The 23,632-nt window shown below is 35.9% G+C and overlaps 1 protein-coding gene across 3 annotated transcripts in view; it reads right to left on the reverse strand.

The window, feature by feature from the left end:
- Nucleotides 1-23,632, reverse strand: part of GLS (glutaminase) — a 60,346-nt gene that overhangs the window by 23,061 nt on the left and 13,653 nt on the right. For all 3 annotated transcript variants that reach the window (XM_068196357.1, XM_068196359.1, XM_068196358.1), the window contains exons 4-13: nucleotides 22,621-22,750; nucleotides 21,818-21,897; nucleotides 20,054-20,217; nucleotides 14,150-14,208; nucleotides 6,557-6,589; nucleotides 6,247-6,305; nucleotides 5,087-5,153; nucleotides 4,481-4,531; nucleotides 1,911-2,087; nucleotides 681-812 (exon numbers count right to left, since the gene is read on the reverse strand). In XM_068196357.1, coding sequence (XP_068052458.1) covers nucleotides 681-812; nucleotides 1,911-2,087; nucleotides 4,481-4,531; nucleotides 5,087-5,153; nucleotides 6,247-6,305; nucleotides 6,557-6,589; nucleotides 14,150-14,208; nucleotides 20,054-20,217; nucleotides 21,818-21,897; nucleotides 22,621-22,750 — 952 coding nt within the window. The remainder of the gene's footprint in view (nucleotides 1-680; nucleotides 813-1,910; nucleotides 2,088-4,480; nucleotides 4,532-5,086; nucleotides 5,154-6,246; nucleotides 6,306-6,556; nucleotides 6,590-14,149; nucleotides 14,209-20,053; nucleotides 20,218-21,817; nucleotides 21,898-22,620; nucleotides 22,751-23,632) is intronic.

Below are 23,632 nucleotides of genomic sequence, written 5' to 3' on the forward strand. Positions count from 1 at the left end.
TCTCCTCTCCCACAAAACACCTTAACTAATCATTACAAAGTCCTCCCCAAAATCTCTCCTGCTTCTAATGCTCCTATCAGCAGACTAACCACAGCTCTTTTCACTGGCACAACATGAATCTAGGAAGCGTTTGCCCAGCATCTGGGTACCATCTATGAAGACATCTTTTATGTCAGATGGTTTACAAAAATCAGTTTAAAAATACATCAGAATGGCAGTATTTCGTTACAGGTTTTTCTTTTATTGCAATGAAATAAGAGTTGCATTTCCAATGTTTTGAAAACTGCACTTTATGACAAGAGAGGGGGGAAAAAAGTCAATAAATAGAGCTCTACTGTTTTTAATGCAGTATACTGGAGTCCAGCACTGTCATTATCCCATGAAGTGTTCCTTCTCAAAGCTTTTCCACAACAATTTCTCCAGTGTTTTTGGAATCGTACTTCAATGCTTGCTGAAATCAAGTGCCATTTACTACTAAAAAGCAAACATCTATTCTTAGACTTTCACCCTTGAATCAGATGAAACTTGTTATGTAGGGAACAATCAAAAATCACTATTTAATTGGCTTAGATCTCAACTATGCCAACTGAAGCTCAGTAAACAGCAGCAGCAAACAAAAAACAAAACACAAAAAAACCCCACCCAAACAACCAAAAAACCCCAAGGACAATGCTGCTTACATGACAAAAGTGAATTCCTTTAACACTGTTGCCCATCTTGTCCAAAGGAGGTGACCAGCACATCAAGCCCATGACATTAGGAACAACCAGAAGAATCCCACCAGCAACTCCAGATTTTGCAGGAAGACCAACCTACAGAATATTACAGAGAATTACTGGCCTCTGCATTTGTTCCTCACTATTGTAACACAATGCATCAGCATTTTCATAAAGATTATTGTGTAGCATTACACATGTATCTGGAAGGCACTTGAAGCCGGGAAAGCATTATTACTTATCTCTTTTTAGATAAACAATTACCTAATGCAGTTTGTAACAATCCAAGGTTCACCATCATAAAACTATTTGCTCTCAGGAATACAGTGAGTCAATAGTACTGTGAAAGAAGATCATTTAAATCTATTTAAAAAAACTGATTATGACCAAGCAGTAGTGCATAAGTGTATGTCTCATGAACAGCTTGCAACAAGGTGGTAGAATGTAAAGCTGTAAAAATCTTGACTGGAAAAGGTAAAAAACAAAACCACAAGAAAATTGGAAAGTATCTATGAAATCATACAATAACATACTTGTTTACAATCTTAACAAAGGCATTACTTTTTTCTAGTATGAACTAACATGTCACATATCCTCATGGCTCTCCAAGCAGCAAATTCTATGTCACAAAATGCACCACAATCAATTTTACGTGTATGCAGAAAGGAAAAACTAAAAATGTTCAAAAAAATACTGAAAGTGGAAGATACAGTTCATCTTGAATTATACACATGTAAAGAACACACTGCTAGACAACAGGAGCACAGTACATGTGCTGTGTATGACAGCCATTTTCACACATGTAAGGACAATTCCTGAGCCTGAGTTACTGAAGAAAAAACAACTGTCTGCAAAGGCTTTCTGCTATCCTTGACTCCCATACAGCAGGATTTCTTCAGCCATGTTTTCAGTTCCCATTGCTCTCATGAACAGCCTTTCTTAAGGAACAGAATTTACATTTTGATATGAAAAGGATTCCCAGATGTGAAGGCAGAGTGCTCTAAGGTATATGACACTAGTAGTGCCATGAATCCTAGGTGACATTTTCCCTTACAGTGTGCTCAATTTCAAAACAATCCATGTAACGCCCTCTCCTCTGCCCCAAAAACAAGGAAGCAACCCCTAGAACATGGAAAATAATAGCACAGATTAACCTTCCTGGTCAGCTGCAATGAATACCTGTAAAGTACTTACATGGAAGGCAAACTGCCCTGAAAAGTCATACATGCCACAGGAATGCATCAAACTCAAGGTATTCCGGACTGCCTCGGGGCTCAGGACTCTCTCACCAGTGATTGGGCAAAAGCCACCATTAGCCAGAGTTGCTGCCATCACACTTGCTGATTCACATGTTACTTCTATTGAGCAAAGCTTATGGAAAAGAAATTGAGATTATAAGCACTGGTACTTCTAGCACAGAAAGGCCAACTACAGCAGGATCAACAAAATATTGAAATCTTAAAATAACATCTCAGAATCACCTGTAGCATAACATTTCTTACAGATTACACTAGTAGCATCAATTACTACAGTCTGAATCGTTCTACTATAAAGATCCCAGTGACAGTGTTTGTAAGCCCTCTTAAAAGGTGGGGACAGTATTTTTATGGGTTAGTGTCTCTGCTCGATTCCTCCCCCCGCCCCCCTTATGTTCCTTTGAGAAGAAGAGGTCTGTAAAACAATCTCTAAAAAGGTATTTTGTATCTGCTTAAATGGCAAAGCCATAGAATGACTGGTTTTTTTTTTTCAATTTGAGCTTGTTTCATGTGGTGGGTTATCTTTATTTTAAAGCTTTAGAAGATCCCACACATTATTAGAAGTACAATTCAAAGCTGCAAATTCTAGCACATGCAAGTGTTAATGCCAGCACTTCCTGCTGATGCAGCCTTATTTCACCTTTCTCATATTTAATTTCTTATATAGTAATGATACAACCACACCATAGTTTTTCCCAGGATCCCTGCTTCAGTACAGACTATACATACTTTGGTGACACATCAGGAAATGTGATAAGATGCCATCACCTGATGCTGCCTCATTTCTGCAGAAACCAAAAGATAAGTTGGTTTCAACCTGAAGCTGAAATGCTGCTCTAAAAAGTAAACAAACTAGTGCTCGTATTCTTGCTTCTGCCAAACAGTCATTACATGATACTTCATGAAGTTACCTAAGCCACGTTTGCATGAGTAGTTACTACCTGGAATTCTTATTTTCCGGGTGCCAAACTCAATACATCCTAGTCCAATCAACTGGAGTTGCAAATCAAGAGATTGTCAGAGACGCATCTAAAATGGCAACTGTGTTTTAAACATATGAAGTATTACACAATATCACCTACTTTCAAAAAAAAAAATTGTTTCTAGGTTCTCAGTTTAAGCACCTGCATTCTGTACCTCATTTGTCTAAACTGAGAATAATCCACCCTCACTTCACAGAGATAATAGGCAAATATGTTTATTCCTGCTCAGAAAGTTCCCAGTCACAAAAGGGAGGAAGGAGCATTATAGAAAACCCAAAGAAGAGAAGTAACTAGACTTTTAAGTAGAATCTGAGTGTTGGAAAGGTAAACATTGTACCCTAACAGGAAAACAGAAATGCTGCTCATGTATGAGCTACCCTTTTCCTGAGCATGGAGTGAAAAGGGGCTTTTTCAAGGGAAAAAAGAAAGAATGACACGTGGTCATTAAATCAGATATCAGAATGCACAAAAATGAGGCCAAATTAAAATACATCAGAAAAGTAAGCTTTAGCATTACTTAACTTATGAATAGCTTCCACTTAGAAAACATATCACGCAGTGGGATACAAGGCATTTAAAAAGCATTTTTACACAGTAAATTCATACAAATTACACATTCTCTTCTGTCACAAGTTCAGAATAGACTATTAGCTTGTACCTAGTTTCTAATTCAACAAGAGGTCAACTACAGCTGATCACACATACCTTACTTCATAAACACTCATCCAATCTAAATATAAGAGAGCAGGTGCATCCCCACACAAAAAAATCAAATAAAATTTGCATTTTGAAAATAATGGCTTATAATTTGCATAAGTAACTTGTATTAGCATGTCTCCAAGTCAAAAGTAGATTTTGAGAATTCTGTATTTTTTTAAAACTCTCCCAGATGAAGTGAATCAGCAATACAACTTAAACTGCCTCTTGAGAACTCTCCACAGCAGGGCTGAGTTGTGAACATTTAGACATTAGGAAACCCTTACTGAGGAAATACCTCACACTTGCCAAGTTCTCATTTTGTGACAGTTGTAAATAACTTGCTGAAAGTGAAAAAGAAAAAAAAAAAGGGGCTGGGGAGAAAAAAAAATATATTCTTACTCAAAAGCATTGAATTAAACCAAAAGGAGGAGGATATTCCCATTATTTCCCTTGCAGCACTCCCCTCAAGCCTACAGCTCAGCAATTCTCCACTTAGAGGGGTTAAAATACTCCACAGCACCATAAGAAGCAGCAACCCAAAGAAGTGTTTTGTCAAACTCACTGAAGCAATACAAGTCAGTTCAAGCTTTTAACTACTAGTGGTTTAAAGACTATTGCTTGTATAGGTTGTATTAGTAACAAAGACACCTGAGTAGATCACCAAAACAAAAGCATATCTGCATACATCAAACATACATCTGTCATTTCCAGAGTTACAGAGAAGCTGACAATTAACTGCAAGTCATTAAAGCCTCCATGTCTAGGCACAAATCAGCTTCTACTGTTTATAACAGCAATTCTGAGTCTCAATTTTGAAGTCAGTTACCTGAAAATAGAAGTCTAGTATAGCAACCATATCCGTGCCTTCAGGAAAGCACTGAGGAAGAAAAATAAAGAGTCTTTAGATAATTTTTATTTTTTTAAGTATTGCTTTAGAAAGAATTGCTTTATTTTTTTAAAGTATTGCTTTCACTATACTGTTGCCAGCACACTAAGCATTAGGTGTATTTTAATATAAACATTTAAATGTAGTAAGTAGCAATACTTAATGACATCAGATTTAAAAACAACATAGTGCAGCACTATCAATAAACTAGGTACTAAAATATTTTTCAGTATAGCTTTGAACACCTTTAAATAAGCAAATGGAAAAATGCATCCAGGAGTTTTATAAAGTCACCTCTACAGCACAGATTATACGTTTTGCAACAAATAAAACAAATTACCATGGCTGTGTTACAGAAAAAAATATTTAGAGGTATTTTATTAGAATGGCATAAATATCACACTTTTTAAATGACAGCATTTGAATAACATTGGTAAGACATATACAGTTTGAATTTGGGCCATACTTTACATAAAATAAAACTCTTCATAGACTATGAATAAAACCTTTATCTTTAAAATACACTCAAGAAAAAAAGAGATTAACCTTTTTTTCTTTCAAGTAATAGCCAATTGCAAAGTTTCTATCTCCGCTCTCCCTTTCAGACTGGAACCTAAAAGAGAAAAAAAAGAAAAAAGAGACAAAGCAACATGTCAAACTTTGCAAAAAACCCCAAAAAAATCGCTGAACTCAAGATGTAAAATGTAATTCAGTAAAATTCCATGTAAAGGATGTATCACTTCTGAACACAAATATTCTACTAATGGGACAGAAGTGGGACAGAAGTGGCCACAGCAGTTCATCCCAGTTCACCCAGCTGGACTGAATCAGCACTGACATCCAAATACACACAGTACTGCTTACCTACACAATACTAGCTGACTTGGAGAGAAGGCAAAGGAAGGTGAAATCCTAATCTTGGAAGCATTTCTAAATAGGCCAGAGTGGAATGGAACATCTCCCACTGGGGCAGGGAAAGGGTCATTATTCCCTGCCCAAAGCAGAGGAACGTGAGGATCACACAGCCGGCCAGACAAATGGCTGCGCTCCTCACTGGGATGATTGAGGGAAGGATGAAGCCTAAAGGAGGAACACCTGCCTGGTTCCTTCTACAGTACACACCTGTTACTGTAACAAAGCTCCCAAAAACACCTCTGCATGTGCATTGCAACCTAGAAGCAACTCTGCTGAAGGGAATCGTCATGATTTACCCCATGCCGCCTGAAAAAGCTCTCAAGAATTTTGGAATGCTATATACTGATGGATTTATGAGGGAACTGTTTGTTTGAGAAAATAATTTAAATATGCAAAATAAAAAAGAAGGAGGAGTCCCAGTTGTATGAACTATGCTTTCTATATATTTGCTATGCAAATACCAACATGCAGAGTTTAATTTTTAATATCAATGCCAGGAAGAGAAGAGTTGCACTTACAGCTTTCATTGCCATAGCTCCAACAGAGCACTAAGACAGAATAATGACATTTTCAAAGAGGTAACCAACACTTTTAGGTGAAATTTAGCCACACCGATGTCAGAGACATGCACAATTTTAGTTGTAAACTGTTAAGCGAAAGACACCCTCCAATATAAGGGATGAAATGCCAGTCAAAATATAAATAACTGAACTTTGTCATAAGCTCAAAATATCAGTTATCAGTTGAAACACTTTCCACCTAACCTTATTAAGTGAATAAAAAATACTTACGTAGCATTACTGAATCCAACATACTCATTACCAGCCATTTTATTCATGAACTGCATCACCTGTCAGAGGCAAAGACAAGGAAAAGCAATATTTTTACACATAAAAAGGTTATGAACTTTCAACCCAGCCTTATCCTAAATCTTGCAACACCCTTTCATAAATGCAATATGAATCACTAAATGCGATTCCAAGTACATCTACAAAGACAAAACCCAGGTTATCACTAAAATTTCACTTTCCATTCCCTTGTCATCTTGAAACTTTTACCACTGAAGTTAGTTTAAAAACAGAAGTTATAATCTTAACTTACGTAGTCAAATTTTTCTGCATTATTTGCTCCTTGCTGCAAGAAAAGAAAAAATAATTTACAAAAACTGTTAACAAAGGAACAAAGTTAGTTTACTTAACAATATTAGGATTTTAATGCACATAACTAAGGTATGAGTCTAATTAAGAATAAGGTACTACAATCACTTCATATATTAATGAAAAAATTTAAATGTTAGATAAGTAAATCTTTAATTATCATTTAAATAATCCTATGCATCTTAAACACCTGTATGCTGGAGATTAATTTAAACTGAAAAAGGTATGCTTTATTTTAAGTGCTCTCTAGTCAACTTTACATGCTTAGCATAAGTAAATGAAGTAGCTAAAGCAAAAAATACAAAAGTAACTACAAACAGGATAATTAAAGTAAAGACACTAACTTTTTACAGATTAGTAAGGCAAAGGTATTCTCATATTACCAATAGAGCTGAGCATAGGGAGGTTCAGGCTACTTAAGTTAAAATATTTCCATGGCCAGCGCCCATACTAAGAATTTAGACTGAAGACTTAAAATGAAGTGCTACCTCTAACTATGAAAATAACTGCAATCAGTTAAAAAAATCTGATTCATGTCCTACCTATTAAAAATTGTTAAACAGATAGAAAAATAGAATTCCACATCATAGGGCACATTGTTGTGCTAACAATGTACAGGAAAACCTAAATCCAACTTAATAAGGATGATAGTGGAACTTAATTCTTAGGGTGGGCTTGGTTTGTGTTTTTCAGGGAGGATGAGGGTTGTTATTTGGAGGAATTTTTTTCCCTCCCTTATTCAAGAACATTCTTGAATTTAGTAGCTGCCAGTTAAAGACATTAATTTTTTAGAGGTCTCTGATAGGTGGCCTTTCACCAATTCCTATCGCAAGCGATTCAAAGAGGAGTGGGAGGTAAAAAACAGCTCATGGTCCACCGGGGGAAGTTTTAAATTTTTTTAAAGTAGCCAAGCAGAATTTTTGAAGGAAGTTTAAAAACCAATGGCATTGCATACACAAGTGGAAACAATGTATCTGGAGAAGATGTTTTAATACAAAAATTTAATATTAAAGACACTCTATTTAGAATAACAAGACTCTAATAAATCTCAAACAATTCAAGACGCTACTTGTACTGTGTTTAGTGTGGGGATGGGGAAGAAAGTGGAAAAAACGGAAGCTTTATATCAACCAGTATTTTACTTAATGAAATGCATAAAGCCAGTCTCATTTCCCACTCTGTATGTGGATTAGGGTGTTGCAGATAATCTTGGAAGCCCATGCTTCAGCTCATCTACGAGAGGATGTGCAGACACACACGTACAATCACTGGTGAAAGGAACACCACACTGTTCTCTCACAATTATGCGCCAGTGGTTACCTTATGTTTAAAGGCTAATAACCTTACTCCTAAAGGCAATCAACTCTAGCTAATTTTCAATTAGATAAAAAATGCATGATACATTTCATCAAAATGTTCCTGTATAATATACCAGAACACAAATCTTAAAAATTTAACTCCAAATCTGTTCAATGAAAAATAATTAAAAGAAGAAATTACCAACTTCATTGAACTGTTGCAGTTGTCAAAATATTCCATAGATCCTAATGCTGTAAAATATGTAACAACATTTAAACCACAAAAACCTTTTTAACCTTTCAAATGCACAATGAACATCTTTTTCTGGGAAAGTGGGTCAGCATTAGTTATGGGATGCTGCATTGATAATTGTATGGTTAGACATGTATAATAAATTGAAACAGCTTCTTTTGTTAAAAAAAAAAAGAAAAGAAGGAGAAAGGGATCATGCTTTCTGCAAAAATATAAATACATAATATTTCACTTTTTTGTTCTGCCCAGTGGAAAAAATATTCCCTCAACAAAAACATGGCTTTACCAGCAGCACATAAAACTGGTGGGCAAAAGACTCAACGCAAACTTTTTCCACATCAACTTCTTACAAAAAATGCTCCTTTTAAAGTTCACAACTAAACTCATATTTTGGGAAGAAAATCTTCTGCATCCTAAGCCAGATGATGAGCTTTTAGTCCTTGATGGTCCACGCACTTGTAGAGGTATTTCATATCACACAAAAAAGCATTGTTACTGAAACCAGACTGCTCATACACCTGAACTACTTGCTTAAACAATCACATGATCAAGACCTCAGCAGGGATTTACTACAACATGTTACTGAAATAGGAAACTCTGCTTCCATACACATGATGATTAAAAACCCCAACAGATTAGTTCCCTTCCTTCAGCAGCTGACAGAGGTGTCCTGCTCCTCCTAAAAAGCTGGAGAGACACAGTGGCAACACACATTCTATGATTAAAATTCAATTGCAAATACAAAATCCTAGCATTCAGAGTACTGAGCAGTTTTCCATAATAATTTAAACAAAAATAATGGACAAGAGAACTTCTGTTCTTCCTCAAGTGCTTCTTATTTCTAGCTTGACTGTAGAAACCTATGAGTTTGTGGGCACAACATTTCTCAAATAGCATTTTTAAAATTCAGATGCAATTCAACCTGTCTAGAACATCAAAGAAAACATTCCATGCACTAAACTCCACAAACACTTTGTACATTTATGGGAACATGTTCATATACACACTTATACATGCTTGTGTGTATATGCATATGAAGAAACACTTCTAAATGAATACAAAATTTATAATGTTAAGACTGAAGCAGTTTGATAGGCAGAAAATTCAAACTTGCAGAAGACAGCTCAATTTTGTAAACAGCTCAATGACTGTGTAAACACTTAAAACCCCAATGGGCACTGTGGCTGTCAATCATAAATTTGAATTTTTTGACTGTGTCAGGTTTTAGTGATCTTCCCTTTTTTTTGTTTTTAACAAGGTACTTGTACTGTATTACTTATATTTCTACTAAAACATATAAACAGTTGCAAAGGCTACATGCCTACATAGGAGAGACCCATGGCTACTTACCAGAGCTTGCAACAACAAAATTGGGCAAAATTTATTAGAAAAGCAGTTAGTATTAGCGACTTTTCAATGATCAACACTGTTTCTATGATTAGACCATATAAGCCCTTAGCACATATCTCTCACTAAAGCAATTTCTCAATTTTGAACTTAAGCAATGCTAAAAAAAAACCTGCATCATGAGAAGTTTATAATCTTTTAATAACAGAAGATTATTTAATAATTTATTTCTGAATATTTAAAGCTGAATTTATAATCTAACACTATATTGTGATGAAAATATCCAGAAACAAGCAAAAAAATCGTAATTCTATGTCAGAGTGCAACACGACGGCATTTTTCATGAAGTTAACTTTAACTACTAATGTCTTTATTTTAGCTTTCTCTACTTAGATACTTTTTATATTTTACTTGTTAAGATGGTCCTGTCCTGTGAGAACTGGTGTCTTCACAGTCTAGTGTACCATTTTCAGCTCTGAAATACTTGAGAGTACACTGTGACAGACAATATTTGACCTAAGACCAATACTACCAAAATTTCAAACACCTGTAAGATTTTTTTTGTCCTTCACACCTGTGCAGGTGGGACCACTTAGCACGTTATTTCACAGAACCTACTACATATTCTGTGTCACATAACATCCAATATACTTGAGTTTTAATAAAAAGTGAAGAAAAAATGGATGTAAGTTCTATCCCAAATTAGTTACCATAAGAAAATTAGTAATCTAGGAAGAGAAGCAATGTCACCAAAGACAAGTATCTGGCAGAGAAGATCACAACACCAACACACTGTAAAGTGGTTTGTATGCACATTTACACATCAGTCTGTCAGGAAGGATAACTCCACTGACAGCATAGCAAATTAAGCTAAATCAGTACTATTTATTGTAACTGTATTGTCAAATAAACCATGCATTTTCCCACCTCTCAAGTACTGAACTGTAACTGCACAACTTTCCTAATAACTGAATCCTGACAGCAAACAGACCCTTGACACAGCTAGACATGTTTTTTCTGCCACTCTTTGCCTCATTTACTTTGTGATTTATCAGCATATTTAGAAATTTCTTAAATATATCACAACCCTCTCCATGTTTTATACAGAACAAAATAATCTTCCATTGAAATAAGTTTTTTTAGGGTCAGAAAGATCAGCATTTTCATTTTCTTGTACACCTTTTTTTTTTTGCAACAACTATGAATTTTGCTATTTCCAACACGTCTAAATGCTTCCCACATAATTCAAGATCACAGCACACCTCCCTTCAATGAGCATTCCAGTTCACACTGTCTGCATGTGGCAGCCAGCACTTAGAAGATCCAAAGATATTGTATTTGCCTGACCCTTTGCTTAAGAGGTTAGGAAAACTTTTATCTACAGATGGAATGTTAAAGCATACAATAAAAATTACTTAAGATTAATCCCTCTGGTGATTCCACCCACAGCCATCTGCCTTCTTCCACATATTTCTCTCTGAACCCTTCCTCTTCCTCTCACCTGCACTTCTAGTGTGACAGTCAGTAAAGGTAATGTGGAAGCGGGAAGTCCCTGACAAAACCACTGATATTCCTGGAGCTGACAAGCTTTGAGAATTGAGGTTAAGGTTTAAGAAAACTTAACAGATCAAAGCAGCAAAATCTATCCATACTACAGGCAGTAAAAGCTTTCCCCAGCCAATGTGATGTACAGAAAGCTGCACTGGATCGGTACTAAATCCATACAGGAGTTGAATCACCTTCTTTCAAGCACCTGTATCTCCTTGGAGACATGATAAAAATTATTGTTTTATCTCATACCACTTTTCCATAATCTCCTGTAATTGCCACTACAAATTTCTTTTGATAAAAATTGTTTGAAAATTGTTGTAACTATGTCTTTGATATAACTAGTAATACAGGCAAATGGCTGTACAATTATCAACAAGGGAAAAGGTCCTCAGCGGGTTTTTTTTTTAAACTTTATTTCATTAAAAGTGACCTGCAGGATGTCCTTTTGCTAAAGCATTTTTATTGTAGACATATGCTCTAAACTGCTGGAACAGTCTGTGGAGTGTAATGCAAGTACAATTAGAACAGGGCCAGGGGTTAAGGCACCAAAATGTAAATACACTGTAGTTCCAAAGACAAGGCAGTTGGAAAATCACTTAAGATGGCAGGAGTAGGATACAGCCATGCCTAAGTAACTCAAACAAACGTGTAACTTAACATGCACATACCCCTAATCATTTATTATTATGGATTGCAAAGACAATGTAAGATTAGAGTTAGGTCCCTGATCTGTTCCAAGGCAGGAACATCAAATTCTGACAGCACTCAGAACTGGGTATGTGATGCTAAGAGCCTTTTTTACCCGTAAAATGTTAACATATTACACGTTAATCTATTCTGATAGAGATTTCTCCAGACATCATCCCTCATCCACAATCCTAATCTGTGCCAGGCTCCAAGGACAGCTGGGTGCAAGATCACATCTACTAACAGCTGCTCGACTCAGTATGATGTATGGGAACATTGGAAGAGTTCTTAGATCCATTTCTCAGAGAGAGATAATGAATCTCAAAGGAGATAAAAGCATTCTTAACCATGAAATACAGCAACAATCTCTCTGTAGTTATTAACATGCTATCGTTATATAAATCTGCAATACATGGTGAATTTAAATTTTCTTGTACTTTAAGAGCCATACACTGTCTTCAAGACATTTAAGTAACATCTTAAATAAAATAAATTCAGAGGAATTGAAGGAAAATCATGAGTTAATGAAGCCACCTTTTTTGGAAAAAAAGGTAAATTTCATATTAGATCAAATACAAATGTGAATTATGTAATTCACTGGTTAGTAGGAATAATGTTAAGTTGCAGACTGTAAAGAAGTTACTTCACAAAAATTACAACTACTAAGTAGTTTTGTACCTGTGACCCTCTATGTAATTGTCTTCAGAATATATTTAGCTTGGTTAGTTACTCAAATGATAAATGGTATCTTAGTGAAAGCAGTACAGAAAATCTACATTTTAATCACACTGAAAACAAATAATGGTGTGATAAGTAAGATACGTGTCCACTAGACGTGCAGTTACCACATGCAGAAATGTTAGTGCAATGCAATACTTTTTGTAAGAACATTACAGAAAAAGCCCAAATGAAAGTTTAAAAGAAGCAACCCAGCAAAACCAACCCCCAATCCTTCTAACAAATACCACAGTTGCATGCATTAAACAAATCCATGTTATGTATTCAGAAGTACCCCATTTATCAAGAACTACGTGCCTTCTGCAAGAGGCACATGCTTTTGTTTTGCCTTAAGATTATAGGGCATAATGTAGTTGGACTAACATTTTAACATTTCAAACAAATGTGTTAAGTCAGATTTTAAAATTCACTATTATCCAAGTGAATTTCAATGCTCAGTCAACCTTTAAAAAACATTAAATGTGAATAAATTTACCTGTCATACTTAAGGCCATTTTCTTTCACCTACAGCTATCAAAGATAAATGTCTTTAAGCAGGAGTTCTTACACCTTCTTTAAATATAAAATAACAGAAAATCATGATCTAAGTAATTTTAAAAATCAACGTTTTGGAAATAGGGGGTAGGAAACACACCATAGCTAATGGACTTTGAAATGCAACCAAGAACCAGGTTGTAAACAAGACTTTTAGACCTCTGAACTAAGAGTATGAAGTTTACCACTCAAAAATTCCAGGTGACTGACATGTTCCCTGGAACTCTAAGCAGGTACCCTTAGGAAAAATATAAAATTTTTTTTGTACCTCTGGCAGCAGCACTGCCAGTACCTGCTGGCACTAAAACCAGCAGAAAATACAAGTCCAGTATCTGGCAAACATTAACATTACATGGAGTTTATACCATTAACAACTTCAAGACATTTATACAGCTGTTCTACAAAAAAAAAAAATAAAATAAAATACAGCTTTCCAAAAAGTCTCAGTATCATGGACTAAAGATGTAAAGTCATTCAACCTGGTGTGCTTGGCAAAATAAGTAACTGTTTTCAAACACTCTTGTTTATGAAAGCACACTTACATCCCAACAGCAACTATGCACCATAGAAGCACAACATAATTTAGTGGTGCAGGATGTTAATAGCACAAAAATTCAACATAAGACTGACATTCAGAATAGCAGCATTGCTCCTGTTATTATAGTATTTAATATTACTATTAAATTATAGTATCTTCCATTTCTTCTGCACTGCAAGAAATAATCTTCTAACTTTATGCTCTTTATGAGCACTTAGACACTCAGAAATGTACTTCTGAGTGCTATAAAGTATATTCCTGACAAATATACTTCCTCAGCAATTAACAAGTAGAAGGCAACACTCTGAAGAGAATATCAAGTGTTGTGCAGCTAAAGAAGGAAACAAATCTAATACCATCAAGGAAAGAGTTCTTCAGATGCACTGATACTTGTTAGAAACTGCTATTCTAACACTGTTTTTGTTTGCAAGGGTTACAATTCCCAAAATATCAGAACTTGTCAACCTGCCAATGAGTAAAGTGCCATCAAATATTGCAGAAAAAAATCAAATACATCTTATAATCCGCACATGACATTTTTTCTACATTCTACTAAAATACTCTGAAAGAAACTAAAAATTAACTTTTTACCTTGATTAAAGATGTGATCACAATTGCTCCAGCATTCACCATAGGGTTATGAGGCCTGTCTGTGAAATAAAGTTATCAATTACAAATATATTCCAAGACATGTCTGTCAAGCAATACCAGTCAAGTGCCTAAGTGAAAAATTATTGTAGACTTAGGTATGAAGATTTAAGATTGAAAAGCTACTATTACAGAGTAGCAATTTTATAACCTTAAACATTTCAAAATACTGTAACCCAACACTATACATAATATTTTATAATTCTGAGCACAATATTTTACAGCTTAGAACACACTCAGCCTTATGCTACTTAACAATCCAGTAAATGATTTTGTTTGGTATAATTTCTTTTCTTGAAAATAACGAATCCTCCTTACTTAAGAACTTAACTTACTTTATAGCTGACTTGCACATACCTGCTACACTTACATTTTCCATTTTACTATATGAACAGTATCTTTGCATTCTCAAGTCATTCTTGGCTGCTGAATAAATCACCTTCTTTTGAATCTCCTTCTTCTAAAAAACCTCTCACCAGTCATCTTACTTTTGCCAAATAATGTACCTTCCCCAAATAACCCTTTTCTTTTACAACGAACATTTTTGGTGTGCCTTTTTACTAGGATGTTGACTTCTGAGCCTTCTGGTGTCCGAAAACCTCAAACAATTCTCAATCCATTAATATCGTGACAGGTTTGAATCCTTTATTTGCTCTTCCTTTACCTCCAAATCTGAAAAAATACTGATTTAAAAACTGCACAAAAAGTGTTCGCTATTTTTATGTATGATGTACAAACAAGGACGCTATAAGAAATTTGAGATTGTTTGGGTTTTGCAGATAAGTCTGGTATGTGCAGCATGCACATATATTCCCACAAAAATTACACTGGTTGTGGTCAATGGCACTTAGCCATCTATGACTATCAGTTCATCTTCAAAAACTAATCTTCAAGTTTTATGAGTATTTTTCAGAAAGTCAGTATTAAAAGGAACTTTCAAATAAATCAAATCATTCTATTAGTGGAAAAATAAGGTCCATACCTTCCAAAAAAGTAAAGCTCCCCTAAAATACAACTTATTGTCTAGATAATATTTTAAAGTTGTTACTGCTATTCCTTTTTTCTCTGAAAGAGACTCAAATTTTTCAGATTTCATTTGATTGTACTTAAGAGCCACATATATCAAATATCCCGTTGTTATCTACTAATGCAAGCAACAAGGGCCAAATGTATTTGACTTTCATTTAACACCAGATCCTGGATAAGAAAAAAATAGCATTTCCATAGCTCCTCAGGGACCACAAACCTGAACACAAGTGAAACGACCACTCACAGCATCACAGCCTGTGGGTCAGAAGGGACATCTGGAGGTTCATCTCCTCCACCCTCCCCCTCCACGCAAGGCTCTTGCCACAGTTTCATTAACAGAGTCTCGAAAACTTCTGAACATGGCAAATCCCCTACCTCTCCAGCAATCCTGTTCATGCTAGATGACAGATTTACCCTGATAGCCAATCTGCAGCTCCCAAACCACAGCATGAGGCCACTGGCCCTTGTTGTCCCAGGTGCCACTACCAAGAAGAGTTACAACAAAACTCTTCATGTTGGCAATTGCTCTTCAAGAATTTGAAGAGGTTTCCAGGGGAGCCCCTCGGCTCCCCCCTCCAGCTGCTCTTTGGGAGTTATAGTGCCCTGGGCAGTAAAGAACCCTGGCAGCCCTGCGCTGGAGCCCTCCCCAGGTTTTCACTCCTTGAGCTGGGGATCCCAACTCTGGACACACAGTCCAGGACAACACGGCTCTCTCACACATGATCAGCCTCATTGCTCACTCTAGCTACGCTTCTCTTCTTTACAGCTTCCTCTCACCAACATAAGCTATCACTCCAGTCCATAAACACACTCATGAATTTATCACACGCAGCCCATTCTAAAAATATTTTTATAAATATTTTGCTCTTGATTCTTCTGTGCATCTCTGTAGTTTCAATCTGCCACACGGTACAAAGAAAAAACACAACCAGATTCCATATCGCGTGTATGTTTGAATAAAAAGGATGTGCAATGTTTATTTAGCGTTCAGCAACTGAAAGGCTTATGAATGTGATATGTCCACACAGATGATACCCTCCAAAATGCTATTGCTTCTCATTTCTTTGAAGATGTCACCATTTACCTTCAAAGTCAAGGCATTCTTGGTGCCTCTACTCTCAAGATTCCTGTCTCTGACTGCTTAACATCTCAAGCTACCTGTACTTGTTCTGGCCACTTTACAACTAACACATTTGCATGCGCTGCCTGCACATGAAGAAGGGGAGAACCTTCTGATAAAACAAAGCAAGGAATTTTTGAATGTGCTTCTGAAATGCAGTTATGTGTTGTTCCCCACACGACAAGGCAGGAAGAACATCGCTGTGGGAGCCTTACCAGATAAGGGGGGGTACAGCAGCCTGGTTCAGCACACACCAACAGCTGTCCTTTGAGACCCTGTCCTACTGCTGCCAACTCCAGCACGTCACAGTGCTGAGCACGACACCTGCCATTAACCAACCCACTGCTGCCTCTTCTCAGCAGAACAAACCCTGCCAGGGTATCCAGGTCCCAGGTAAGCAGTTTTCACCATTATCTGCACAGCACCAGGGAATACCTTCCCATACACAGGTGTCTGCAACAGACAGACAACCTTCTATCTTGCCAAAAACAACTACAAGCTTCCTAGAGGTGCTCCATGCCCCAAGCCTGCCAGTGTTTAAGAGGCATTTGGACAAAGCCTTTAATAGATGATTGTTGTAGGTCCCTTCCAACTGAAACGCTTCATTCTGCAATGGAGAACCTCTCCCCAAACTTCAGCTATACTGCCCTCTTTTAAGGGCTAGGTTGCCTAAATAAAAATTTGCATTCTGAGAGATTTCCGCAGATTCCAAAGAAGAGAGGTCTTCCATTCTCAGGTAATTTTTTGCCTCTGGGAGATGTACAGGTTCTGACACTACATTAATTTTTAAAGAAATCCATACACAGATCTATTTCTAAAGCACCAGCCACTACTGATCTACCTCACAGTGGGTGCCATCAGCAAAGGGATTCCACCCTGTACAACAACTAAGCATGAAGACTGATACTGTAACTGCAGGTTTGCCTAAGAGGTGAACAAATTCATCCCTTAATCTTTAGAAAGAGGTATCAAACTGTGCAAACCTAAGTGACACACATTACTGAAACCAATGTGAAACACACACACTCTATAATCAAATAATAAAGGCAGTGATCTGCTCAGACTGATAAAAATATAGTATCTTTTACACAGCTTCTCTGCAAGTCACATGTATTGCTGTATAATTTATTTATACATCCAAGTAAGTTCATGTTTTTATCCTTAATGAAATATAAGCAAAATAAAAAATTTCCTGGCAGTCCCTCATTGAATTACAATACAGCTTTTATTACTGGACTAAGCTCCACAAATGATTTCATTACTGAACGAATTCTACAAACTATTATCACCAAAAGGAGGTTGTAGGTATGGATAAGAGATACTAACTGTTCATAAATATAGGTATTGTTAGACTTGTCACATCGTGAACTCAACAGACATGAAAAAGCCTGTAGTTGCTTAATGACCATCACCAAGAAAATTATTCCTGAAAATGCCTGTTTCAGACATACTTTACTATGTAAATTTCTGATCTACTTCAATCAACTAGAATAATCTTTTTTAAATTAGCACAGAAATTGTTTTATTCCTCCAGAAATCTGAACTGGATTGGGCAATATATTCCCTTTGATAAAACAAATTTTAAAAGTCAATATTCATAAGCCTGCAGAAGTTTCCAAATTTCCATCGCACAGCATAGATCATACTCAAAGCATAGCAACAGCTTTTTGTTGTAAGTTGACATTTTTAGCTATAATTTAACATTGTCTTAAAATATTTGTCATTCTTTCCAGCTTGAATCTTAATACTAATAAACAATGAAATGCAAGAATATCCTCCTTTAGGAATCTTCCATATAGTCAGTATAGAAAAAAATACCTTCAGATGCATATCTAAACAGTTTTCAAACACCTGTGTATCATTTCATAAAAACTGGATTATGAACATGAAATTTAACTATGTCTGAATATTTTGAGAGTAAATAGATTAAATATCTATTTTTTTTTAATTTTCAAATCTGGTCTTCAACATATTTATGGATGTTTAAATTGACAAATACTCCGCATATCTGAAGTTCATACAGTGGTTTAAATCTACAAGCAAAGTGTAGATTTAATCTTTTAAATCCTTCTCTTCCCTCCTCTTCCTTTACTTGGAGAAACTCAACCTCTCTCTCTCACTATTACTGAAATGTTTCTATTAGACTTCTACTTTCTGTTTTAGTCTTTTCTTAAGGACTACATAAGAGGCCATCCAGGTCAGTTCCAGCACTTTTTCACTCATGTCTATCAGCCACAGAAGCACATTCTTAAAAATTAAATTTTCCATCATGTGAATTAAGTCTTCTCTATTAATTTCATGTTCATTGGTCAAAATTTCAATTGTCCAAATTCTCTTATGCATAAAAGCCTTATAAACACTCTTGAAGTATAACAGTAATGCAAAAGACCACAGCCCACCAATTCATCTTCCCCAATAGTTCAATTTTAAAAGTAGCAATAAAGGAAGAAAATAATTGCTACGCTTTGTCATGTTATTAAAAAGAGAAAATCTGTATTAATTCAAATTAATTAAGGGCAATTTTCAGCACCAAAGCTTTTTTTATAGTAAAGCTTTTATAGGATATGAAAGACAAGTCTTCACACTGTACAACACTGTATTTAGAAAAAAACTAGGAAAGCAAAAGCAAGACAGCATAACTTGACAAAATGCTTAATCCTTTCTTGGCAATGTATTCCTGCATTGGTATTTCACCACAATTTACTAACATAATAAAAGAGAAGAAATAAATTGCAAAGATATATTTTAAGTATGGAAAGAAGATTTTAAGGTATAAATAAATAATTTTTATATATATCACTTGCATGCATTTAAAACATAAATATAATTAGGTATCATTAATATATTAATGCTACAGATATTTAAGTCAGAATTCAATACAGTTCTTTACAAACATATCATCCAAGCCTTATGCTGGTAATTAAATATTAATTGCAATACCATGGCAACAGAGACATTGTCTGTTCTTTTACTGAGACAGATCCACTAGAAGAAAACATTTGTGTTTCAGAGATAACATCCAGTATTTCCTCTAAGGATACATGAGTCATCTTTCTCAGATTTTTGCCTTAAATTTTAAAAAATAATTCCATTCTTAAGAATTAATATAATACGAAAAAGAAATAATCTAGGTAAGTGCTGTAGGAGAAATTCTTGCTAAAATAATCCTGCCACAGGGGAAAAAATAAAAACATTGTTTTGAATCAGTAGCCAAATTCCATTTAGAATAAACTGTGGGAAGATTTTGCCTTCTGGAAGCTAGTCACTGCTGGCCTTTGGCACCAGCACCTGCTTCTCAAAAGGCTGAGAAATTATATGTTTTTTAAAATCAATTTAACATCTTTGATTCTTTCACCACCATTTTACAGAAGCCTAGATTAAGGAGCTCTTGGTACCAACTCAACTCAATAAAAAGAAATTTCAAATGCCTGCACTGTTAAAACTCTTTGGGTTTTCCTACAGCTTAGTAATTAGCAAACAGAATAGAAGCATCTTTCACTAGCATTCTGAATTAGGCTGAAGTGACTAACACAGACCAAGTCTACCTTACTGATAGCAAAATATTCTGGGACACTGCCTAGTAATAAGACTTAAAGAGGATAGAGTAAAATCAAACAGACTGAGAAAACTGTGTAGGCTTGCCTCATAATTTTCTAAACCTGAGTACTTGCATTTTTTAAGTATAATGTATCTCTTACCATCTTCATTCAGGAACAGTTTGTTGAATCTTAATCCACTAGGCTCTTTACCAACATATCTGTGCACATACTCTGTGCCAAGATCATTGACAGCAATCGCATATTTCAAAGGCTTTACGCAGGACTGGAGACAAAATGGAACTTTGGTATCACCCACAGAATGCCTGGGAAAAACACAGATGAAGAGGCTTCAAATTTCCTGTTTGTCAGCTGTGGCAGTACTGTTAAATGCTTTATCTAACACACAAGGACTATTAACAAAAACACCCCAAAAAGCAAAAGTGTATTATTACTGAGTCTCATTTTGAAGAACATAACCATGACATTTAGAGGTTTTAGCAACTGACTTCCTAAGCCAAGCATAACAAAGTCAGCTGCTGGCTACTGTAGAGGTAACAAAATAAAAACAAGTTCAGAAATGCATTTGTACCAGAGCGAAAAATCATCTCAAAAGCTCTAGACTTACACTTATGGTACTCATTTGCAAACCACACACTCAGCAGGGTACAGCTGACCCAAATAGAGCCACTATACTATTTATGTCTATATAAACAAAGATGAGATACAGCTTGGTTTTGCAATTTGAGAATAATAATCAAATGGCCGTATTTACATTTCCTTTAATAATTGCAAATATATAGCACTTATTACATGCTATCTTTTGGAAAGTTTACTTTCAGCACCTATGTCAGACTGCACCGAAGAGTGACTCATGCAAGCAGCATATGCCACATCTAGATAGACCAAAAGGCTTGAAGCAGCCACTTGTCTGATGGCAAAATCAGGAGTGTATTTGCTTCTGTTCTTTGCAGAAAACACAAGAAGGCTTCAGTGAAAATCACAATACCATTTTGGCATTATAAAAGCTAACATTACACAACATTAAGCATTATAAAAATTAACACTTTTGAAAGTAAGAACTTAATGAAAGTAAGAACTTTCATTAGCACATAATATCCAAAACAAAGCAAAATGCCAATTTAAATATAAGGTTTTTTACTATTAATAGATTAGAATTCAGACACTTAAACAGGGAGATAAAAAAATACTTCTGCTCACTTGTACAGCTCCTCCCCCTGAGATTATAGAACATATGGCTAATTAGAAGCAAACATACAACAGATAATGGCAAAATGAACTCCAAGCCACAGGCACCAGAAGCAAGTCTGATGCTCTCAGGAATGCCCCATTCACAAACACAACACCTAAAAACTGCAGCTTCCAGAACCTGCAGTAGGACCACAGCAACCTGCAGGTCAGCAGAGCACCTTGCATTGTGTACTCACCAATGGAGACACAGAGCTCATGTTACTCCTCAACTAGATGGTGCAAGGTATCCCCTTACATCTAGGCTCCTAACTGTCTCTGCTGCTCTGAGCTACTAATACTGAGAAAAATAAAATCACTCTGACTAGATCTAAGACCTGCATACACCCTTACAGGGGAAAGCTTGATAAACCTGAAAACAAAATTGTATTCAGTTCTGTCCAGTTCCCACATCTTCATTTGCTTTTTAAAGAACACAAATCTGCATTTTTTCACTGACACACAGATTATATAAGAATGTTACAGTGAAAACATTAAAATGCAGAGAAAGATTAAGTACACTTAAGTACACTGTGACTGACACAGAAAGTTATAAAGCTCGATGCACAGGTACTATTAGACAAAGCTTTCCAACTTCCAAATATTATTGCTACGGAAGCATTGCCTCTATCTTTCCTTCAACTATACCAAGAAGAAAATGTAGAAGTTACAATATACCTCTGTCCATCCACGGTGCAAAGTGACACCCCCCACAAATCGGGGCTGAACTTGGCCAGTTGAGGAATATAGTCAGCAACCTATCACAGCATGAAATAAAGAGAGACACATTACAATATCCATAATGCTTAACTCTATGTTAATTAAAATAAATATCAGGGGAAAGAATACACAAGGTACAACTGATTTATTCTACAAATAATCACCTGCTAGATCTAAAACTTCATTTTAAATTACTATATTCACCAGATCATTATCAAATGAAACTTTTTTTCTAAGTAAAATTTTCAGCACATTCAGAGAGGTATCTGTGTTCTGTATCACACCATGTCCCACATTTTCAAATAATATAAAATTTTTTGTTTGTAACAGTCTGGGATTTTATAACTTATTTATTGTAAATAAGCACCAGAATAATTTTTATTTACTAACCAAGGTGCAGTATTAACAATTACTTTCATCACACAATCTAGACAGATGTGTAGAGCTGCATAATTTTTCTATAGCCTCACTGTGGTCTGACAAATTATACAGCAATTTTATAGTTTATGTAAAATAAAGAAAGAATAACGCTATTTTCATATTCCAACATCAAAATGCTACAAGACTTTTAGAGGCTGCGAACTGTATTTCTAACACAGTTCACAAATTGCAGGCATAACTGAACTTCCAAAACTCTTTCATCAAGTTACCAGCTTAATTTTGCTAAAAATGTTAAGAAAACCTGTCTACTTAACAAATGATGCATTTGGTTAATACTGAAAATCTACAGAAGTTGGAAGTAGAATTTACAAAGAGGTTACCTTTCCTCCAGATTGTTTTTTAGCACTTTCATACAGCTCATCAATATGGGAAGTAAATGACATAAAATCTGGAATGACAAACTTCCTTCTGAAAGCTTGAGTAAGCAACACAATATTACTCTGTACACACCTGCAAAAAGTTAAAAACATTTATTAGTACTTTGACAATGTACTGTGAAAAAGCAATTACACGTTATTTAATTAAGACCTTCAGTCCCTTGAAGTTACATGCCTACAAGAACAAGTCCTTTTTACTTTTCCGATTTGCCACTCTATTTTTTAAAATTAGTTGTAATAGCTTTAGTGCATTCATTTTTATTCCTTTCTACTTAGAGCTCTCTTTTGAAGTTTCAACTTCAAGCTGTACTGCAAGCTATTATGAACCTGCCTTCATGTAGCACCTCAGCTCGCAAAAGGGATCTAAAGCACCCAATTCTTGGGATCAAACCATCTGCAGTTTATCTAACCCAGTCCTTGTCTAAAAAAGTGCTAATTTCAGAATTAAATCAGACTTGGGAGGTTCAGGGCTGCTTTCTCTCACTTCACCGTTTCGCTACAAACTGAGGTGAGAACGCTGCCAACAGACCAAACTGGAACGTGATTCCGCTCTTAATAAGAAAAAAAGCCCTGTGGAAAATCCCGATAACATCCCCCGAACTAAGGGAAAGTTAACAGTGTGCCGTAGGGCAAGTTTCTTCCTTCAAACGCCCAGCACTCAAGGAATCCCTGCTGCCTTCCAGCCCAGAAAACACAGTGACGCTATCGGCCACAGCCTCCGAACGTCAGCCATCTGGGACAGCTGAAAACCGATGAGGTAAAAAGGAAAAGACTTATCTAGGACAAACAGAAGGAAGGATGAAAACACAAACTGAGGCATGCTGAAAGTGGTGTGTCTGAGGGTGAGAGAGGAGAGCAATTGGCAGCCATTATCAAGTCAGTTGAAATATGACCTGATAGAAGGTATTAACAGCCCTATCCCAGGGCAAGGAGCACAAAGGCAGGTTTAGCAGCA

The sequence above is a fragment of the Anomalospiza imberbis genome, chromosome 7 (assembly GCF_031753505.1).
Source record: "Anomalospiza imberbis isolate Cuckoo-Finch-1a 21T00152 chromosome 7, ASM3175350v1, whole genome shotgun sequence".
Taxonomy (NCBI): domain Eukaryota; kingdom Metazoa; phylum Chordata; class Aves; order Passeriformes; family Viduidae; genus Anomalospiza; species Anomalospiza imberbis.